At 39.3% G+C, this 22,419-nt stretch overlaps 1 protein-coding gene across 4 annotated transcripts in view; it reads right to left on the reverse strand.

The window, feature by feature from the left end:
- Positions 1–3,752: 3,752 nt before the first annotated feature.
- The window catches only part of LOC124134703 (dual 3',5'-cyclic-AMP and -GMP phosphodiesterase 11A-like), a 98,459-nt gene continuing 79,792 nt past the window's right edge, over positions 3,753–22,419 (reverse strand). For all 4 annotated transcript variants that reach the window (XM_046499728.2, XM_046499726.2, XM_046499727.2 and 1 more), the window contains 10 exons: positions 22,332–22,382; positions 22,019–22,165; positions 20,584–20,691; positions 17,355–17,464; positions 16,457–16,547; positions 15,772–15,872; positions 13,550–13,694; positions 7,650–7,724; positions 6,725–6,808; positions 3,753–5,917 (listed from right to left, as the gene is read on the reverse strand). In XM_046499728.2, the coding sequence (XP_046355684.1) occupies positions 5,792–5,917; positions 6,725–6,808; positions 7,650–7,724; positions 13,550–13,694; positions 15,772–15,872; positions 16,457–16,547; positions 17,355–17,464; positions 20,584–20,691; positions 22,019–22,165; positions 22,332–22,382 (1,038 nt within the window). In that variant the 3' untranslated portion in view covers positions 3,753–5,791. The remainder of the gene's footprint in view (positions 5,918–6,724; positions 6,809–7,649; positions 7,725–13,549; positions 13,695–15,771; positions 15,873–16,456; positions 16,548–17,354; positions 17,465–20,583; positions 20,692–22,018; positions 22,166–22,331; positions 22,383–22,419) is intronic.

The raw sequence follows: 22,419 nt of genomic DNA on the forward strand, positions 1-22,419 counted from the left end.
AACGCTGACATTTTCAAGATAATCACACTTATTCTCGTCTTTTCACAACACACGCGTGGCAGGCTCTTCTTCGTAAGCCTATGTTATAGGATTTTCTTGACAGCAATTTCCGAGCTCATTTCTTGCTAAGATATGTAACATTTTCCAAAAACGCTGATAATGATTCTAGAATCCTTTGCTGTTGTCCGCGCTTCCAGTCGCATTGCGCCTAGTTCCGGCGCCTTGGAAATGCTTGTGGGTAATTTGGTACTGTTATTGACAGAGCTTTACACGTGATCACTACATGATCAATGTGCGTCAAAGGTAGCTTAGGCATTCGTGACGTCTAACATTTCCAACTGTGTATTTACCACGTGCGTATACACGCCGATGTCATCACTTTGAGTGCCTACATGTTAAAATCCATAAATAGGATATATATTGATTACGATCAGGTATGATACAATCATGGTGTTCGATAACAAGGTATAGAAGCCCTCAAGTGGTCGTCATAAGGATTTTGACTTATAGAGCACGGCAGTCATCTTACGAGTTCCATGGGTCATTGATTAGGCCAGGTATGATCCTTTGTCTTTAAGCAGAATACAGATGTTTGCGGTAAACATGCAAGGCATACAACACTTCAGGCTTGCCTTCCATAGTAAAGCTGAAACTGACACTCCATAATGTAACTGAAATAATGCTCAAATCAGCGTTAAATCCGAACCTTCTCACTTGTTCAATACAAGCAGACAAGTCGTCTTAAGAGCAACATATCAGACCAAGAAAACTGTCTATGTCATGAACATTTAGTATATTTGGGTTTATTGTCTTTCTGAAGCTGACACTCCATAATCTAAATATTAGACTGCTCAAATCAGCGTTAGGCCAGGTTCACAGTGCCGATTATGCCTCCAGTTTGAGATCAGACAGCGCTACGACACGAAATGTGAAAAAGTCAGATTACTATCCTCAATGATCTGGAATGTCCTATCATTGTCTGAACGCAGTCATATACGTCCTACGGATCGGGAAAGGTCCAGAGAGGTCGGCCAAGCACTCCCGACAGTATGGTGCGTCCCATAACATTCGGGAAACTAAGCTGATTTTGTCTAGTCGGATTACAATCGTGACTATGTCGTGACAGATTCTGCAGTATCGTTTCTAAATCGTAACAATGTCTGGACGCTACCCTGTGGATCGGGACGCTGTCGTGGTGAACGGGCATGAACTGTTCATTGCCGTTTCTTGTCGATTGAGTCCAGGTTGCGTTCAGATCTTGCCGAATGCGAACCGTCTTTGTCGGTTCAATGTCCGGTCACTGTTTGATCTCTGTCGGATCGCATTCGGGAGAATCGGGACGCGGTCGGGACAGATTCGGTCGTTTTTTACCATGCGGAAGATACAAATAGGATCAGATTCGGTTTGAGAACGGGAGAATCGGGACGAATTCGGCTGGAAACTCCTGAATCGAGACGCTTCCTGAACAATATCTGATTGTTTGTGAATTTCCCGCCACGAATCACAAGATCTTGATCAGACTTTTGACAAATCTTAATGGGGAATGGTCATATCAAGGACGCTAGTAAAAATCCTGAATGTGTGACTAAGCCCTTTAACCCGAACCTATGTCGGGCATAAGTTTCAGACATTTCAGACCTACTGTGTTTATCATGTATATTAAGTATATTTGGGTTCATTTTGTTTAACTGGACACATTAAGTTATGAACGTTCATTGAGTTTCACTGACTTTGTAGGAAGATACAGTGATTTGCAGAACAACATTTTGTAATCAAAATGTCACCTGTAGGAACTGAAAACGCAAACTTTTTCTCCTTGAACCCACCCGGGGAATACATACATGTAGTTAATTAAATTTCGTGTCAAACGAGAGTGTTTGGATAATCAAAGCATACTATAACGCCTAATAGGTTAGATTGGATTGTATACTCCCCAGGGAGATTAGATAAATTCCGAGTGCACACTGATCAATTTAAAATATGTGAGCTTGCTGCAATAGATGGATTTGGCGAATTACCAAAATTCACATTGTAGCTATATTATACCCTGAATAATTTGCCTCAACTTGATAACTGTGTCGTCATCCGTTATATTTCCGTTTCAACTTATGACCTTCAACAGCCCGTAACAAAATGCCACCAGTTCTGACGTCCACAATACATATGAGGATTTGGTTTCTGCCATCGATCCTTAAAAACATGAACTCTTTAATCTTCTCCTTACGTCATGTCCAATTTCCTTTCCTCTAACGTTTTGAGTCTCTGCTTACTACACTAGGCCTACCAATTTCAAGTATTCACTGATACTGCTCAGCACAGCCAGACGTTCACTTCCCTGGATACCCCCATGTCGCCACAGAAGATATGTACGGTTCCATAGATAAAACACTTCATACGATTTAAGTAACCCAACAACATGGATCAAATGATTAGTGACGCTTTGCTGGAATAGACCGGACATAATCCGCCACAAGGCAGAAAAAAAGTTGCATGGCCTTCAAAAACCCAACATGATATATTTCTCAGGAACATCTTTGAAACGGTTCCTGTAACCCGCTAGGCGCCATTAGGGATCAGATGAATAGCACGTTGGAAATATGCTTTAATGTTATAAAATAGTTTCGTTTATCATAATCTTTTGAAATTTCATATAAATACTGATTGTGACAACACGCTACATGTCGCTCACTCAAAGAGGAACGATATGCACACTGTGCAAGAACTAAACGTCGATACATCCTCGAATCACAATTCTATAGCTTTCAACTTTAAAGACATGGTTCGTATGATGATGCAAACAGAGTTTGTCGCTTTAAGTTAAGTGTGATTCAAAACAGAATATTTAAATGTCACGGTTCGGGCATGAAAGGTTAGGAAACTTTAAAAATGGAGTCATATTAAGAACTTTAAATGTGGGCTTTCATGATGTTTTTCTTTGGGGGGAGGGGGGGCGGGGTTATAAAATGGATCAATATGAATCGATAGTGAACATTGATTGAACTACACAGAAACATCAAAGATGCCATTCAATCATGCTCTCTATTCATGAGTCCATGTTTGTGACTCACCGCTTTGTATCCTATTTGGAATTAAATATTCATATCTGAGTATATGGACGGTTAATAACTGTCAAATTGGTAAGTACAGCTCGTGATTCGAGCACATTTTGTAGAACAATATTGCTCCAATGATACAAGAATAGCACGACATATCGCTTCCGACATGATGTAAATAAAAGCGACAAGATCATTTCCATATGCATAAGGAATCTCTTAAAGCAGGATCGATTGTACGATTTCGACTATGTCATTTCTTTATCCAGTCAGTGTATCTTACATGCTTTGTCAAAAAGCAAGTTGCCAGTAACTTATGACTTAATTATAATTAGGTAACACAGGTGTGCAATTTTGCAGAATTGCGATTTTTAGGCATGCCAGAAATAATGATTGTGGGTTCGAATCCCAGATTTGCCCTGATTTTGCATCTAGGTTTTTCAGCACCATACCCTTGCTCGTGTGTTTCACAGATGTGGTAAACGTATAAGAACTGTATCAATTCTGGCTTTAGCTGATACGCCGTGATATAACTGAAATAATGTTCAAAACGGCATCAAAAAGAAATCACTCTCAAAATCACAAGTCACAAAAAACAACAACCATTTATTGATGTTTAATGTCCACACAACAGATGAGTTTTGCGTTACCCCCAACATGTATTTGCTGCACATAACTGACGCCAGTAAGACATTAAACTCATTCTCAATATATTTTATTCATGAAGAAGTAAAACAAATGCCGACTGCAATCATTCATACGTATTACATATCTGAACATACAAAACGTCAGCACTTTAAACAATAGCTCCTCGAACAAGTTCCTTTTGAATTGCCATATGCATACCTCTTATTATAGATGCATGTATACAATATATGTGCTTGTAAACTGCAATCTGCAATCTCAGTACTGGAATCTCCTTGATAAAAAAACCATTTCAGTGAAATATGAATTGTTTAGATGTGAATCCCCATGATAAAAACATTTGAATGAAATAAGAATTGGTTAGATCTGAATCCCAAAGATAAAAACATTTGAATGAAAAAAGAATTGGTTAGATGTGATACTAGCAGTGCAATATAAACACAAGACGATAAACACAAGGACGTCCCTTCGGCTTGCACTCGTTTTACATGCTAATTTTGTCAGGTCCCATATATCTCAATGGCCCCTACTGGGATGCAATGTTTTACAACATTTTGTTGTAACTGTTGCAGCGTTTTTCTAAAAATTAACACATCAAAAACAGCAAGAATGGTTGAAAGATACGCACAATAGCTTTACAGTCCCTTAGTGTCCCCATTCCATCTTTGTAGAGAAATTACAAAATAAAAATGCCCATCCAGACCGGCGTCTTACTGTCTGAAAATGAAATCGTGCACCAAGAGTGACAATGAGAGATGAGATGGTGTATTACCTAACAGCCTATAAAGTCATACAGTGAACAAATACTTTACTATGGAACTAAACAACTTTTTATCAGTTACGCAGGCAGTTCTATATTTGACGGCCTTGGAGAAGCAATTATATATACTCATTTGTTGACAACCGACATTTACTGTTCATATGAGCATAACTGGTATGTGCATTTATTAAGTATTCTGTGAAAATACAACATTTACTTGAAAATATAAAATTGACATTCCAATCGAAAAATACTTTATGCCGGACCTACTTTCAACCTGGTTCAGGGTCAGTGAGTGAGTGAGTGAGTGAGTATGGTTTTACGCCGCTTTTAGCACTGTTCCTGCTTCGCACATTGTACCCAGGTGGGGCTTTAACCCGGTCTTCGGCGTGACGAGGGAACTCTTTAACCATTAGGCTTCCCACCACGTGCCCTGTCGCATCGCGACGATACATAAGAAAAAACAAACTACGGAGAACATTTGTCTTTTGCTTTAAAGGACAGATGTATCTCATCTCGTGACCTGACAAAATTGATATTTTCAGAGAAAAGACAAATATGTTCCATATTAATATGTGAAATGATAAATATTCTCTTTGTTTCAAATCATACATGCACATATCCTTGTATGGTCATATGGATAGTGAAGTACAAGCAGTCGGATAAATCTAACTCGGTTGATGTCACTTTGATATATCCGAGGCTGAAATTTTCATCAATCACAGATCCTTTATGTATGAACTTCTACTCATAAAACAATGTTATGACGTATTAGCAACATCTGCCGGTCTAGGGTATGTAATAAATACGAAATAATAATATAGGAAATACTTTTTGTCAATGTCCCGGGCACACCATAAGTCAACACAGACCTGTATCCAGCAATCGTCTCCATTTTGCCCCGTTGCAAGTTAGAATCGGTGTACACTATGCTTCTTGTAAGAGTCGACAAACTGGATAAGGTGGTCAGGCTCGCTGACTTTGTTGATGCATGTCATCGTATCCAAGTTGCCTAGATCCACGGTCATGATGTCAAACACTTGATTGTTTAGTCCGGATCCGATTATTTCCAAACTGCCATCATGTAGCTGGATGAAACAACGAACAAACAGACGTCTTCAGTTTTAGCTGATTTACGTGTAGGCCCTTGACAGCTCGTACAGTGTAAAGAAATGACTATAACGTTTCCATTTTAACCTTACAATTCCAATGATGAAAGTCACAAGTTGTTCCGCACACTTTGTGAGTCAGAACACTGGTCCTTGGAATATAGTGTAACATCCAATTTCGCATCATGTGGAACAATGGTGGCACTGACATACTGCTTAAGCGATTACACTCCAGTTTCCAATATTGCCGTCTTTGACAAACGCTCAGCATCAAGGATTTCCCAGCGTGCTCTATTCGCAAGGACCCCGTCCACCATCTCTTGAAACACCGGGTCCATCTTAGCCAGGTGCTGGAATTGATTGATGACAGAAATATCGCATGAAATGTCTACATGAAAAACCGACATCCTACACAGTTTACAAGAAAGAATAACTAAATATAAGTGTGACGTCGGTTTTAGTAACGTTTTTGCAATCATACGACACCAAAAGTGTTGTGAAATTAATGAGTGAATGCTTTAAAAGCGACAAAACATTTCCATAATCATGAGAAAATCTCTGTGAAAAGCAGAGTCTGTTGTACGATTCCGACTATATCATGAGCATGTATTTATGAATCACTATCATAAGAGTCATGATACCAGGTGTTGCAGTAACAACAAGCAATTAAATCCATCAAATATTGACTACATATTTTACGTTTTAACAAACCCAACTTCCCTACATAAATATACCATGCACGAACATAATGGCTTCATCTTCATCTCCTCTGTAAATAATTAGTGTTCATACATCCGATAATACATTCATAATTGGATGGCGTTACAATAGAAGTTAGGTTTTGATCATGAATTTTTGAAAATGAACTTTAAATAATTGATAATAACGAGAGGTTATGCTACTTGCAGTTTGATTAAATTGTTAAGAAGTTTTATGACACTCGTTTAAATAAATTCATAATTGGATGGCCCGCCGTGATATTGCTGGAATATTGCTTAAAGCGGCATTAAACCATACTCACTCACTCATAATTGGATGGCGTTCAAAACAAAAGTTTTTAATTACTCATTTTCGATAATAAAGTTTAAATAATTGGTTTTGTAGACGTTTAAAGACATTTGTTGAAATTTATCAAACCCAATTTGCATGACCAATACCTTATAAAGGGGAAGGCATATTCCATCAATCCATCCCAGCTGAAGCTTGGCAATCTCATCTTGTTTTTCTCTGTCCATACATGCCTTAAATATAGAATAAGTTGAACATGGCTCTCATGGTAAGGAAGTGCTTTACCTTAACCGTGCGGTTCCTTGAGTTATTGATTCATAGTTAACAAGGAACGTCAACAAAAACTAACTGAATGAGTACTCAGAAATCATCCATACAGTCTTAAAAACATCTCTATATCATCTAGTTAATGGAAAGGACATGTATCCTGAGAGAAAGTATTTTTCTCATTCACGAAATGGAATAAATGGTATTAGAAATATACGATTAATGAATATTCTCGCTATGTTCCGCCGAATTTGATTAATATCCATCAAAACGTTTTTGTTCTAACGCCCATGCCATGTGTCGTCAATGTATATGCAGAGTAAATATATATGACATTTTTCACTCATATATGACTAACATGCACGTGTTCGTGTGTGTCTGTTCGTACTAGTCCGGACTTATGTCGGTTTTGAATTGCTAACCGACAGAGATACCACGCCGGACCTGAACATGGATACCCCACTCAGACAATAATGCCGAGTGCAAGGCAGGGAAACAACAAGTAACATTTTTATGACGTGACGTAGGATCGATCCGCCGACTTTCCGCTTTCCGGGTAGACGTTCTTTCCACAGAGGCGGTTATTCCTGTGTGACGTTTTTGTAGAATAATTGTATCAGTTATTTTGTACGATGTCGTCACTCTATTCCGATCTGGCGTCATTGCATATGGTGTGTCTTTATATCATCGCCTGGACTTAAACAACAACACCAAGCAAAGATTAAGGGATCTATCAGTGAATAAAACTGTAAATTAAATAATCTAGTCATCCAATGCTCTACCGGTTACATAGAATATTCATTCTACCTGTGGTTGTATTTTCAGTTCATTCCGTTCCTTGTCTCCTTGGTCAAAGAATTCTGTCATCACCAGTTCTGCATTCTATTTGAAAAAAATAATATGAGTTATACTGACACACAAAGAAAAGGCATGTTTTATGCTCAAGTACAACTCGAAACACATCAAATCATATTGAAACGACGACATTGTTTGTTATCTCATGTTTAAATACACAGAACAACCTTTTTTTAATTTTGTGGCCATTTTGCCAAATATTACAAAATAAATCGAACATGTTTTTCAATGTGTGTCAACATATGATAACATGGTTACTTCAGCACTTCAGTAGTCGATGTCGGAAATCTAAAACAAACGATATAACATTGAAACATTATAATACCGTCATTGCAAATATTTGAAAGTCACTTGTAGAGCATGTGATAGCTTGAATACAATACCAACAAATATTTACCTTTAACATCTGTCTCAAAATTAAAAATCAAAAGACACGCACACTGTGCATGTAATTGAATAAACTAGTCGTGTATCCTGACTGTGATGACACAGTGCTCCAGTGAGGAAAATGATTCCTGTTCCGCCAGTGACATAAACCATTAGCTGAAAGTTTCCGAGAACATCAACGAAGGAATTACATCGTCCATTATTACTGACAGGGTGTTTAAAATTGAATTACAGCCTGCAGTCTGTATGTGTATGTGGCATGTCAAAGTAACCAAAACAGGATAACCTGATAATGGTTGGTTGGTTGGTTGGTTGTTTAACGCCGTACTCAGAAATCATCTAGCCACATGACGGCGGTCTGTAAATAATCGAGCCTGGACCAAGGCCAGAACCTGGACCAGTGATTGACATCATGAGCCTCGATCCACGTAGTTGGGATACGATGACATGCATCAACCAAGTCCGCGGACCTGACCACCTGATCACTACCACTCTTACGACAAGCATAGTCTCCTTTTACGGCTAGTTTGGGTTGCTAAAGATCTATTCTAAACTAGATCTTCAAGGGTCTAACCTTATTATGAGCCAACACATCCTCGTATCTTTTACGCGTCATTTCACCTAAACTAAAATAATACATTGGACTGAATGACACATTGGACAGAATGACACATTGACCTTAAATAGTTTGACATCTTGAGTACTAAGCTGAACATCAAGAAAATATGTTGTACCAGTATCTAGTGAGTTGACAGCAAAGTTCATTAAATGAATAAGTATGATTCATGCTTCAGATTCAGTGTTTTTTTTTAATGAGTAAGTAAGAAAGTTTAAAGCCGATTTGAACAGTATTCCAATTTTATCACGGCGTGTCAGTTTAGTTTTTGAGGAAAGCCCGAAGTGATGCAGGTCCAAGACGTTTACCACTTCAGTGAAACCCACGAGCAAGGTTATTGTGCTAAAGCCTTGAAACATAATCGGGGCAAACCGTGATTGAAACCAACGACAATAATGGTTCTGGTGTGGCCAAGGCACGCAACTCTGAAGACCGAATTGCGGCGCCTTTAGACGACTGGGTCACACGTATGTTCAATACTGTTTTCTTATATCCGGTTAACATTCCATTCTACTAAATTATTTAGGAAAATGTCCGCCGATGCTTATTTTCCAGCCTTACAACGGAAAGGGAATAAAGTGTCCAACGGAACCAAATGAGTTCGGAACAGTCATTGGTAACGATGAAATATGTATGAGACACAATCAATGCACTTGTACACTACATATGTCCAAGGTTGGTCTTTGCGTTAGATTTTTAGGGCGATAAGGATCATATAAATGGCCTATATGTGCCCAACACATGAACTGAATTTAAACACGATCAAAGTAATTCATGTAGATATTATTAGCCATTCTGGTTCATGGATCAATTCATAATTTTAAAGCGCAAGTGAAGACACTATATTTTTCAGTGAGTACTCATTCCACAACAAGAGCAGATCAAGCACACAGACTAAAGTTTTAAAATTGCTTAAAAGTCACTGACTGCACATATATGAATATACTGAATACAGGTCACGAACCAGGCGAAGTTAAGCAACTTTGGTCGCAAAGAGTAGTTTGGTGATCGTGTTCGGCAAATTGACTCCCGAGATCTAGAGTTTCTGGGGATTCGTTCCTGCCCTTCACTGAAGGGTCATGGCTTTGTTCGAAATATGCCTCTGTTCGCCCAGTAGTGAATGGATACCCAGTAAGGTAAGATAATAATGTGACTCTTAAGTTAAACCTTCTAGCGCCTCACAAGTATTCGCCAGGGAGCTGAGAAAGAAATCGAGCGCAGACCGGGGTTATAATGGTCTTCGCGTTTTGAGAATGCTTCAACGGATGAACTATAACTCATTACAAATATAAATGTATTTTTATTATCATGGTATGAAAGAATTTATCAAGTCAAACATGTACGTTGTAAAGACAAAATTTCTTTCTGAACCCATAGCCATTGATGCTTTCGTCAGTTTAAAATAGCGGTAAAGCAAACTTGTTATTCGATTTAACGATAATCGGTCATCGGAGTTTTGTTTTCGAGAAGAACGTGGTCACTAAGCGCTTGTCAATAGCAATTTATATCAAGTTATTGAAAACAGCTGCAGCAGGATTGGCATGGTGCCAGTCAGTTGATGTTTTTCCTCTAAGCTCTAGTGCTTTTGTTTGACGGATAGGTTTAGTGACTCAGATTTGTCATAGAGCTAACGTATTTTTAACTATTGCATCGCACTGTTATTAATGATAAAACATAAAGCCATTTCTATATACCAAAACTTTGCAAATTTACCTGGTTGGTAAAAACATGTCAAAATTACTGTCCCCAATACTCTCCTGGAAAACAATTGCCCCTCCACAGCCAGGTGGTATAATGCCTCTATGAGAATGGATAAGATATTCTAGCTCATCTTTGTCAGTGTAAAAATGCACATTTGTACGAATCATAGATAACAGCGAATAACATTTCAGTGATATATCCACTTGTATAAGAAATACCAGAAATATCTTAATTTCATCAGTGGATAGAAATGAAAGATTATTGAAATGTTTTATAAACGACTCCAAACTCTTGTCTGACCTCAAGAACTCATTTCTTGTGTTGTGGTGAATCTTAGACGTTCGACGTATGTTAGCCGTGGCACTTACAACAAATATTTTCCGGTGAAATTTTCTTTCAAGGGAAGGCCATACTGGTGGACAGATATCTGAACACCAATGGAAGATTTGTGCATTTTATGTGGAGAGCAGTGATGGTATAAATCTATTCTTCCATCATGAGATTCTACAGTGTGCCAGTGGCAGATCCGACCACTTAGGAACTATTTTCATTCATTTAATGCCCAAGGATACATCTGTCATATCAACCCAATGAACTGTAACGCTTTGTAAATGTCAAATTACTTTAGAAAGAACTATCTTCTTGGCCTTGACCGTCGTGGAGTGGTTTCTGGAGTAATGTCATGATCTCCGCTCAAGAGTAGGGCTGTCAGAACGACATGCTCAACACCACGTGTCATGACGTTATTCGTTTGTAGGTTCTTGAGTGTCCGGGGATTCTTATGAAAGCGATGTGGTCACAAATAACCAAAGGCATTGACATTTTAGAATGAAGCACTGCCCGTGTATCCTTTAATGTGACCAATATATATTATGATCCTTTGACGGCGATAATTAATAGACGTTATTGACAACTGTATAGAATTGATTGTGTTAACGGCTCCTATGATATAAATGTTATCCACTTACATCTGACATTTTAAAGCATCGATTAACAATTCATACATATTTGACTAGGTCGAGACACCTATAAATGATAATAGAACGCATACAGACTGACAGATGGTCTCGTGATCCTTTTTTTTTGTCTAGACATTATAATTAATGTTTTCTTTGGAAGTAATACTTTACCTGTTTAATGTAATGATAATATGGCATCGCGAGCTATAAAACCAAATGAAATATAAAAGTACTGCCATGGATATGCAGTAAACAGTTTACAATGTTACCAAAGACAGACACTTAAACGAAGTTGCTGACAGCATTTGTATTTAAATAATTTGTGCATAAATAATGCAGACTAAAACTAACAGTGAAATGTAATGATTTTAAAATATATGATGTGATAATAATGATAAACATGCGTGCCAAAGTTTAGCTTCCTCAGTCTCAGAGTAGCTTCCAGAAGCAATATGCCTTTTAGATATTTTAAGAGCATCATCAAAACAAGGACAATATCTACTATGCAGAAATAGAGGGGGTATTTTGTTTGGTGAAACTACAGGAAAATACGCCAATGTTTGGTGATGAAAGTAAGTGATTTATGTGGCAAGAACATTTCCGAAGAATCAACCCGCACAACATAACATTGACTCATGACCTCAGACAAGGGGGTGGTATGCCATGTTGCCATTGTCTCTCAGACACAGTTAAGAGCAGACAGATATTGTTTTCTTGGATCCCAACGCTCAAAGACACTTTATTAAACACATTTTATTATTAGGGAGCAGCGAGATTGTTCGCGAGACGTTTGCAACTACGGGCTATAGGTAAGTGGGCAGGTGTGAAGGTGGGCACACGCCAGAATAATGTTGCCCTAACATGCATGTTTCTCATATCATCAGCGGATTATGGGCCAGATGCCAACAAACACATAACGTTGATGATCGACGCCGCTCTAAACGCCGAAGGGCAACTACTCCAGCCCAGGACAGATCAGGCAGAACGATGGCATTAAGAAATCGGTTGCAAACTGCCACTCATAGATCAGATGAGGAACCGGCTGCAATAGATGACAAGGTGCATGTCCAGACATGCATCTGCACAGATCGCACTCGCGTGCACGACGTCCACGTGTCGTCCCACACCTTAATGCACGTCATTTGAATCATAGGCGTCAGTGATGTAGGAAACGTCAGCACTACAATAATCGACGTTTCATATTTTCAAATCAAATAAGAGACGACCAAATGAGCGTTTTATGGACGTTATGGGGTTCTTAATGATTTGGGGTGGTATTACATTGACTGACCGTACTGCGCTCCGTATTGAGTCATAGGCCAATACTATAGGACAACGTCATTGCATCACTCTGTCCTGACCTTTCCCCCATTTAACACGTCTGGGACGTCACTGGAAGACGTATACGTCAATGTCAAAACTAAATTAAAGTTTTTTACTGTGGCTCGAAGGGAGGCCATATTGAAAATCGGATTTAAACCTCTTTAAAAAATCGGTGTGTCATAATTGGAGGGAAACGCGTTTTAGCGTCATTCGTCCAGAAAATGTGTACGACACACGCCGAACGACGGAAGATAGACGCCGTACAAACAGGCCACGACATTATTTCATTTCACTTTCAGACACGTGAGCCAAAAACATATCACGGCTTGATGTGAGATGAAAGCCAGAAGTGATGCAGAAGGTTAGCTAGCACTTTGGTGAAATTACACACACGCGTGTGGTGCTGACTGATCTTCGACCAAAAACATATTCAGGGCAAATCTGGGATTCGTACCCACGAAGATAGGGGCGCAAAAACGAAATACGGTGCCTTAGTCGCCTGGGCAATCCATACCTGAGGAAGACATTTTTCATCTCAATAAACGTATCGATTTCCTACTGTCTAACCGTGACTGGCAGTGACGTATAGCCATTCTCATCCCTTTGTCCCCCGTACCTCATTCGACTGAGAGTCTACTGGTAAAACACATGTACCTGCCTGATTGCGTGTCACCGTAACCCAACGCCATGCGAAGTTGATCGTGCCGTCAACCACTCCTTTAACTTGCCCATACTTGATTATTTAATATACTAAAATAGCTGGAATACTACTGACGGTGGTTCAAAACAACGAGCACATATTACTGTGTGGTGTATTTTCACTCAGGTTTATCATACAATGTCGGTTTTAATAATGTGCTACGTACCCTCCTCTGAACATCCCAGGGCTTGGAGATAGCGGCGATGTCACAGCATGTCATCAGTATGCTTCGTAGTATTTCCTTGGATTCTCTGTCGTCCCAGCTTTGGTCTCCTTGGTTCACCATAGTGAAGAATTTGTCTCGCACCCTCCTATAAATCGGACACACAGTTCATCTATGATAATACTTTGAGACTGCGATATGTACATGTTATAATAATAGTACTGCCATGGTTGTAAGATGAAAGCAGCCGTATGCACGTGGCTTGGATATCAGATGACATCACTTTATTACTAAGACACTGAGAGCTGACAGTGTTTACAACATACAATAGAAGGCTTCGTTGTACCCTCATTCTGAAGAGTCCTCAAGACCATTTTGGTTTTACAATCGGAGTCAGTCATGATTTTGAATTGTGATCTTAAATCTGTTACAACGTAGAAGATTACACCAGAATGTTAATTTGATGATACATGAAGAGGAATTTTCCATTTGTGTTCATTATTTCTGTCCGTTTACGGGTTATACTGACAGTAGATAACGAGATATATTACAATGAAAGCTTGCAAAGGTTCTTAATGGTGAAAAATTCGAAAATGGACATGAGCCTTTCCTATATGTTTGAATGAGTTATGTTCCTAGTGGTGGTGTTTTTCTTAGATGCTGACATCATCTTTTTCCAATGTTCCAATCAGTGCAAAACAGAATCACCAAAGACGCTGCTCATACATTTTGAGTAATTATATAATGTTATAATTCACTGAATAAGGTTTGGCGGGGATATGAAGATTCACCCTTGTTCGTTATTTTAGCATTCCGATTATACGTACAAACTAAAAGAAAATATGTCATTCCCGTTTCCCGTTTTAGTCTTGACGGCAACACATATGAAAATGTGGGTAACGTACAGGTTTGCAACTTTTAGAAATGTCGATTCAGATTGAAAGCTATCTTGAGCTTTAATCATTATTGCGATGATCGGTATTGTGATTTTTTAAATTATTTCCCTTGCGCCGTTAATGCTTTCTTAATATGTTTCAGAGCATAGTCAAATGGGCACATCATGAGCAATATACACCAGCAGGCGGAGGTCCATTAGGCGTCGACTAGACATATGCCTCAGAGCAGACCACCTGTTTGCGTTTTCTATTATAAATTGCCTGGCTCGAAATAAGGATTGGAGGTTATCATATACTGCGACGGCGTCTCCTTTGTACGCAGAAACTGATCCGCCGCAGAGCAGTTGAATGCAGACTCATTAGGGCAGGGCGAAGAAATTTGAGCAGGAATCACTGAACGTGAAGTCTTCCTGTCAGAACTCTTCTTCTGTAAGCAAACCTTACTGAAGGTTACGTGTGTCTGGCAGTTACCATAATGACCAGTGCGTTTAGTGAATGTTATGAGGATTTGATGATGGATAGAGTATGTCATTAATTTAGATATGACGGTAACAGGGACATGATGTCCCTTCCCACATGTCCTTTTCCACCAATGGTCGTCAGCCACTGTGATCAACATCATTGTATCCAGGGTGATGGACTTTGAGGTTCAGGTTTCAGTTTATTGCCGTACAGTGCGTTGAATTAGTGTCTACCTTGTTATAGTTAATGAGCTATGCACCTGGTCATTTATAAGACACGTTCACATTAGTGATATCAAGGAACATACATGATCATAAACACACACACACACACACACACACACGTGTGTGTGTGTGTGTGTGTGTGCTTGTACTAGTCCGGACTGATGCCGATTTATAGTGCTAGCTAACTGAGATACCAAGCCGCAGTTTAACATGAATACCCCACTCAGACACAGTTAACTGACTCCGAGCCGACCAGTTCTTGTTTTAGCGCCTTAATGTCGAGCGCCAGACAGGGTAGCAACAAGAACCATCTTTTAAGGTCTTTTGGTATGACGCGGCCGGGGATCGAACCCCGGGCCTTCCGCTCTCCGGGCGGACGCCCTAACCCTAGACCACGGAGGCGGTTAAACCTATGCAAAAAGAGTGAGAGTACTTCCTATGATTGTGGAAATGTTTTCGTCGCTTTTAAAGCATTGGCTCATTACATCGACGTGTATTAATGTCATTGCATTTTGGTGCCCTCGTATTATTGCCAAAACGCCACCTTATTGAGACAGTATACTTGTATTTCCCGAGACAGTGTTTATTTAGTCTGCAACGGACGGGCTGTCAGTGTTCCACTCTCGACGGGCAATATACTCACTGTATGTGAAGGGACAGATCTGTGGCTAGAATAGCATGCTTGAGAATATTTACGACTTCACTGTATTCGTCTGAACTAAAGTTGGCAAAAATGTTGTGACCCTGAAACGAAGGAGAAAAAGTCAGGACACAAGACAATACTTTAATTATGCATTGCATTTGTGATTGAGTTGTTTGTATTTTGAGAATGTATGACATCAGTGAAGCAATGGATGTCCGTGTTTTAAGGGTGGAATTTTGATTCAAAAGACTGTTTGCTTGTCTGCTTACTTTAATCGTACGGAGTATATTTATCTCATCTATACCTAGGCAGAACATGGAGGTGCGATCGGGTAAAGCATTCACTCGTCATGCAGAAGGCCCGTTTGGGTACAATTAGGACAATAGATGAGACAATCTTCTGATGTCCATTGCTGTGATGTTGCTAATAGCGGCGTAAAACAATACTCTTTCGCTCACTGAGACTGGATGCCAGACAGCGGAAGTTAGTTTTCCGTTTAAGGTTCACACAATTCTTGATAAAATTACAAATGGTCATTTCACATTTAATTTGTAAGAATTACAAATTACCCAGTGAATCACACTTCTTGGTAATATCCGAAAGAGTCAACACCGTATGTACAAATTCATATATATATTCGAATATGATTTGATAACCCTTTGTGGATGGGGAAGAAAGAACTGACCTCGCTGTTGAGGATCATGATTGCGTGGTTGAAATGGTGGTGCTCTAACGTAGCCTTCGTTCCATACAGCTGTGCTAAGGCGGAACTGGATCTAGTTAAATATACAACAATTGCAATCATGCACCCAAACATCTTAAATTGTACATCATACATGTTATCATAATGGTTAATTTGTTTATCCTACATTCTATCAGGTTCTTTAGAAGCAAATATGCATGTCATTATGCAACTCGTTAAGTATTTTGTAATTCGAAACACATTCAAACAACAACAGAGATATATGTTATTTCGTAATGATCACCAAACCGGGGATTAGATACATATCATATTTTGATGTAAAGAAAATAGCATAATTGAAGGTCAACTTTCGATGTGTCTGATATCCAGAAATTATTGTAAACTTAATTGTTACAATGTTGCTGAGAAAGATATTAATAACTTTCTCTATGTATCATACATACATTTGAACCTCGTTGTGTCGACCTCGTAAGGACTTTGAAAAAGGTTATCAAGGGTTCGAGACATCAAGGGAATTTTATGCTTATTTGGACACAGTGGTTTCTCAAATAAGTTTGAGACAGCCGGGAATTCGACACATCCAAGTTTGACACAACGAGGTCCGACAATAACTTGCTCACAATATTAGCAAATAAATAATACTGTCCAATTTGTTCTGTCATTGAACATGAACATACTTGAAATCTACTGTCGAGGAGCAACATGTAACTAATATTATATTTATATTATAATACTTTCTTTTTAAAGTACAGATTCTCGTACTTTTGGGGTCGAGTCCCAACATGTATACTTTTAGCGTGAAGACTGTCACTTCATTGAAAAACGAGTTCAAGAATGCTGCTCGATGTCCGATGTGTTAATACAAAAGTTGAATACTTACTTCTGTTGGAAAGCATTATTCGTCCCTCTGTGGTCCAGATCGTGACAGAGACAGGCGACAATCAGAGCAAGGCATTCCTTGTCACTCAGGAACTTACGAGTGTTGCATTTCTGAGAGAAAATGTCACATGTTGTGAATACGAAGTTTAAATGTAACTATTCAGGTGACATGTGAGGTAACTGATAACGAGTAACGACACAATCGTAAACAGTTTACAGAGAACCAATAAGAGCAGTTCATTTTATCCGAAACAATTAATATCTTCTGAGAAAACGTTCCATTGGCGCAAATTCAAACCATTACCAAATAACCAGATTTTGGCGTTTTTTGTTATCACGAAAAATATTCGGTATAGTCAAAGGAGCTTTTGAAAACATATTTCATGGGGGAGAAACGAAATCAGAACATAAAAAAAGCAGTTGCAAAGACACACGGCCAATCTCTAAATCGTTACTTGGAACTTGTTTAATTGAATCCTCAACTACGTTCAAGATGGCGTGTTTATTGTCACTCTCGGAAATGTCAAGATAATCGTTGCAACACTTTAATCCGCACTCGTTGACACATTTCGTCAATATCCCAATCGCCTTTTTCCCTCGCAGTTAATACTATTGACGAAGGGATTACAAATTGTGGCACTATTTTATACCTAATTATCTTGCGTCCTCCGTCATGTGTATGGATGGAATAACATAATAGTTCATGCTTAAACTGACTCTTACTTTTATTCCTAATAATTGAGAAATTGCTTGAATAATCTATATAATGGCAGCCCATAGGATGCTACGTTATCAAACGTTTAAAATACGATTGCTCGGGACTTTTAGAATCGATCTTTGGGTTTGAAGTATACTTGAAAACTTCACAGAATGTGTCATGTTTTTTTATAAAATGAAACGTCATCGAAAGAGAATAATCAGTCTGGAACAGGTGCCCACACATATGCTATCGGTGAACAAAATGTAGATGCATGGACATATCAAACATATCAATACAATAGGGATAAATTAAAAATGTAACGATCAATAATAAAAGTGACGTCAATATTTCATGTACAGAAAATAAGTGGGAAATGTTTATTATCGTGTCATCAGTTCTAAATTGGTCGTTATTCCATATCAGATCACGAATGACTGCAGCTGGTGCTTTTTAGCTCAACACAAACTAAGAATGTTCCAATTAATATAACCTGCGTCTCATATGCCATTGACATGATGCAAAATGCATGCACTGTTCCATGTCAAATTGATGATATATGTACATGTAAGTCAAAGCCGTTGATGTCATTTAATATATAATGGCAAAGCCAATGAACGATGCAATGGCTATACCTCTGGGGATTATGAAATTTATTACTATGTCGGCACAAGATGGAACCATGTATACGAGCGGACAAAAGTAAGTGTGCTTCATTTATGGTGGTGTAAATGTTATGGTATCATATGACCACATCATATTTCGTCGTTCGTCTGACCAATGCTGTCAAAGCACAAATTCATTGTCAAAACCCATAGCTGGTAACATGCGACATGCTCTAAAAGAGGGGTGGTGTTTCGCATTGATACAGGCGAGGCAGCGTCGGTACATTCAAGACACCAGATGATTGAAAACACCCCTGGGATGTTGTTCCAAATGTACCCGTAAACCAAAGATTGACCCCACTCAGCTAGCGCAGCCGGCTGCTTCTGGTCTTGTCGTAGTCGTCGTTCCATCTCATCCCAGATATGTTCTATTCAGGAGAGGTCTGGAGAAACAGCCGGCAATGGCAATACAGCAATGTTATGATGCCTGAAGAAATCTTTTACAACACATGCAACATGTGGGCGGCAGGTATTCTGCTGCAAAGTAACGTAGCGTCTCTGTACTTGTTCAAAGGGTGCAACATGATCTCGAAGGATGTAGACATAAACAATGATGAGTTGTGTTCTCCCATGAGTTGTCATGCCACCCCATACTATTAAACTTCAACCCCTACGCGGACGACGTTACGTAACGCAAGCGTCACTGAAACGCTATCCTGGGCGTATGTATACCCTTGCAAGACCATCAGTGAGTGAGTGAGTGAGTGAGTTTGTTTTTACGCCGCTTTTAGCAATATTCCAGCAATATCACGGCGGTGGACACCAGAAATGGGCTTCACACATTGTACCCATGTCGGGAATCGAACCCGGGTCTTCGGCGAGACGAGCGAACGCTTTAACCACTAGGCTACCCGACCGCCCGCAAGACCATCAGAGATGACTCATCTGTGGACAGTTTACTATGTCTTGGAACCTGAGGTACTATCTGCACCAAGCTGTGCGACCCTGATGGTGACGTGGAAGAAGAATTGGGCGTATCGCTCGACGTCGGGGCCTGATATTATGCTCTCTCAACCGGTTGAGTACGGTTCTGCCACTTATTGGTCCCAGCCCCAGAATGGTCCGAACTGTTAATGTGGCAGTTTCGTATCGGCTCCATGTAGATGCACCACTCGAATATATAGCTGTCTCGTTGGCATGACGTCACACATGGCCGACCAGGTCGGTGGCAAGTCCGCGTTGCCCTGCAGTAGATAACGTCTCCAAAGACATACTATTGTGTTTCGACAACCTAAAAATGTCTGGCAACTTCAGTATGCGCCATTCTTGTTTGCCGCATACCCACGACGGGTAGACGTTGGTTTTCAGCAAGCCGTGGCATTGCGTAAGCGTTATCAACGGTTACACAAAAGTGTTTTAATGAGCACCTGATAGCTGAATAACCATTGTATGCTGTTCACATTAAAAATACACGTGTATTTGCATCATGCTCTAAACAAACACGCAAACATCCAAATTGTTCACCGTGCAAATTGTGAAGCACGTCGATCTTAAAGTCGAGTACATGTCTTCATGAATATGCATTAAAAAATTACGATATTTAATTTCAGAATAAATATATTTTTTATTGAACTTTATACGAAGCACAGTTACTTTTTTTCCGTAAGGGTGTGTTTGTGTACGAGTTTTAATAACACTTAATATATGATGTGGCTGTTATATTGCTGAAACAGGTGAATCAGAATACTAGTAATGCCTCTTATTCAAATTCATAATCGCGCTGCGAATAGCTGCAAGCTAAGATTGCTGATATTCACTCGCTCATTCCATTTCTTAATCCAGTCAACGGGTTGACCGATTCAATATTTTGCTGGAAGCAACGTAAAACCCATTGACTCACTCACTCAATTGTCCTCAGTACTACTTACGCTCATTGACGCAAACATGACCTGACACACATTAAATGCATGCCTCCAGTTGTGGTAGGCCACCACTCTGTAGTTCTTCTTCACTGTCAGCAGCCAGCAATACAGCGTCTGCAAAACGCATGGAAAACATGACAATTACTCCTCAAAGGAAACGTCGACCTTGACCCTCCACGGTCCTAAAATTGTGCTTTCATCTTCTGAAAAAGCTGCTGTACATTTCATACCCTGCATATGGTATCGGAATTCATTTGACAGAAAGGTTTGTTTAGACGGGAATCACATTTATACGACTTATTTCAACGTTCAGATAATACCCACTTAGTGTATACAATTTATTCCGAAGTATGGTGGACGGTTACGATCTTGATGTCATCAACTATGCTGACAACTATAATGCACCGGATATCAATATGTGGAATGTTTTCTTTTCGTTCTAACTGGTGTTACCGGAGTACAGTTCAAGTATTGCTATATATTTCGAAGTTTGTTCCCAGAATATGGCACTAAATTGTGCGTCTTTATCTAGTGTTTTAGTGGTCATGTGATTAATGTCGAGACGCTCAGTTTAGATTCATATTAGAAATTTCGCCATTTTCAAACGGAGACTAAAAACACTAAGACACATCTTTAGCTGAGTGCAGAGGTTGGACAGTGTACAAATGGTCAACGTGACTGGAAAAGACTTTTGCCTCAAATGGGCAATGGCATAGATGCAGTTTGGTCACTGAATGTCTGCACATTGTCTGCAATGATATGACTTTAGAATAATAGGGATGCGTTTGTACTGTAAAGTTTTAAATGTCATCATTTCTTCAGAAATAAGGAAAAGGCAAAACCAAACTTTGAATGTTAAGAAAATCAAAGGGACAAAATCTTTTTTTATATGGTCCATGTCACATTTTAAAATACCGCTCATAAAACGTTTTAATAACGCGAAATTGTATTCTGTTACATCTACTTTGACACATTAATGATTCTAGAATTGCGACATACTTATGCTTTGTGGAAAATGCTGACATGCAATGTTTATGTGTGTTAGCTCAAAAAAGTTATGTTTTTAATTGTAATTGCTGAGTAGGCAGGCATAGATTTTCCTTTCGTGTCAAAGATCTCATTCCATTGAAATGTCAGAAAAGAAAATCATTATACACGTGTTTCATAATATGGAATATAAAAATACTTTTAGATCGATAAAACCGTGGAGGGCCAAATGTTTTGTATATTATGCTATACACTGTACATGCAATTTCATGTAGGCAGAGACACGTTTGACAGTCACGAACGTTTGTTGCATGTATATGTAGTGCGGGGGACATCTGGACATACATACAGTATTTAATATCGTGCAATAACCCACGGTGTGGCAAACTCGGTAGTGAATAGAAACCATGTCAAGTATACGCCTACCAATGTCAACATGCGCAGTGAAACTTACGTCGTATTCTATCCTGAACTTCCGAATCAGACCAAGGTCATGGAAGATGCGGACAGCAGCTAGTACCATTTCATCTCGGTTGAGGGAGAAGTCATTGAAGCTGAGGTCCCCAAGCCGCCACTCATGTTCCTCTGGTATTTTCTGTGCCTAATCAGTACATGTCAAGTATTTTAACTGAAGCATTTTACATTGTCATTAAAATCAGAGAACACGGGCGGCCAAGTGTACGACATCCCCCACTTCATCGTCACAGTTCAAAGTAGCGTTATACGCATTCACTCATCTCGAACATTAACATGCAACTATAACTTACTTTGATATCTATGACTTCATCGGAGGACACGCCGGCATGGTAGGACAATGTCTGGAAGTAATATATGTGTGGTGAACGTTTACACGTC

The sequence above is a fragment of the Haliotis rufescens genome, unplaced genomic scaffold, assembly GCF_023055435.1.
Source record: "Haliotis rufescens isolate VD_foot unplaced genomic scaffold, xgHalRufe1.0.p SCAF_4, whole genome shotgun sequence".
NCBI classification, from domain to species: domain Eukaryota; kingdom Metazoa; phylum Mollusca; class Gastropoda; order Lepetellida; family Haliotidae; genus Haliotis; species Haliotis rufescens.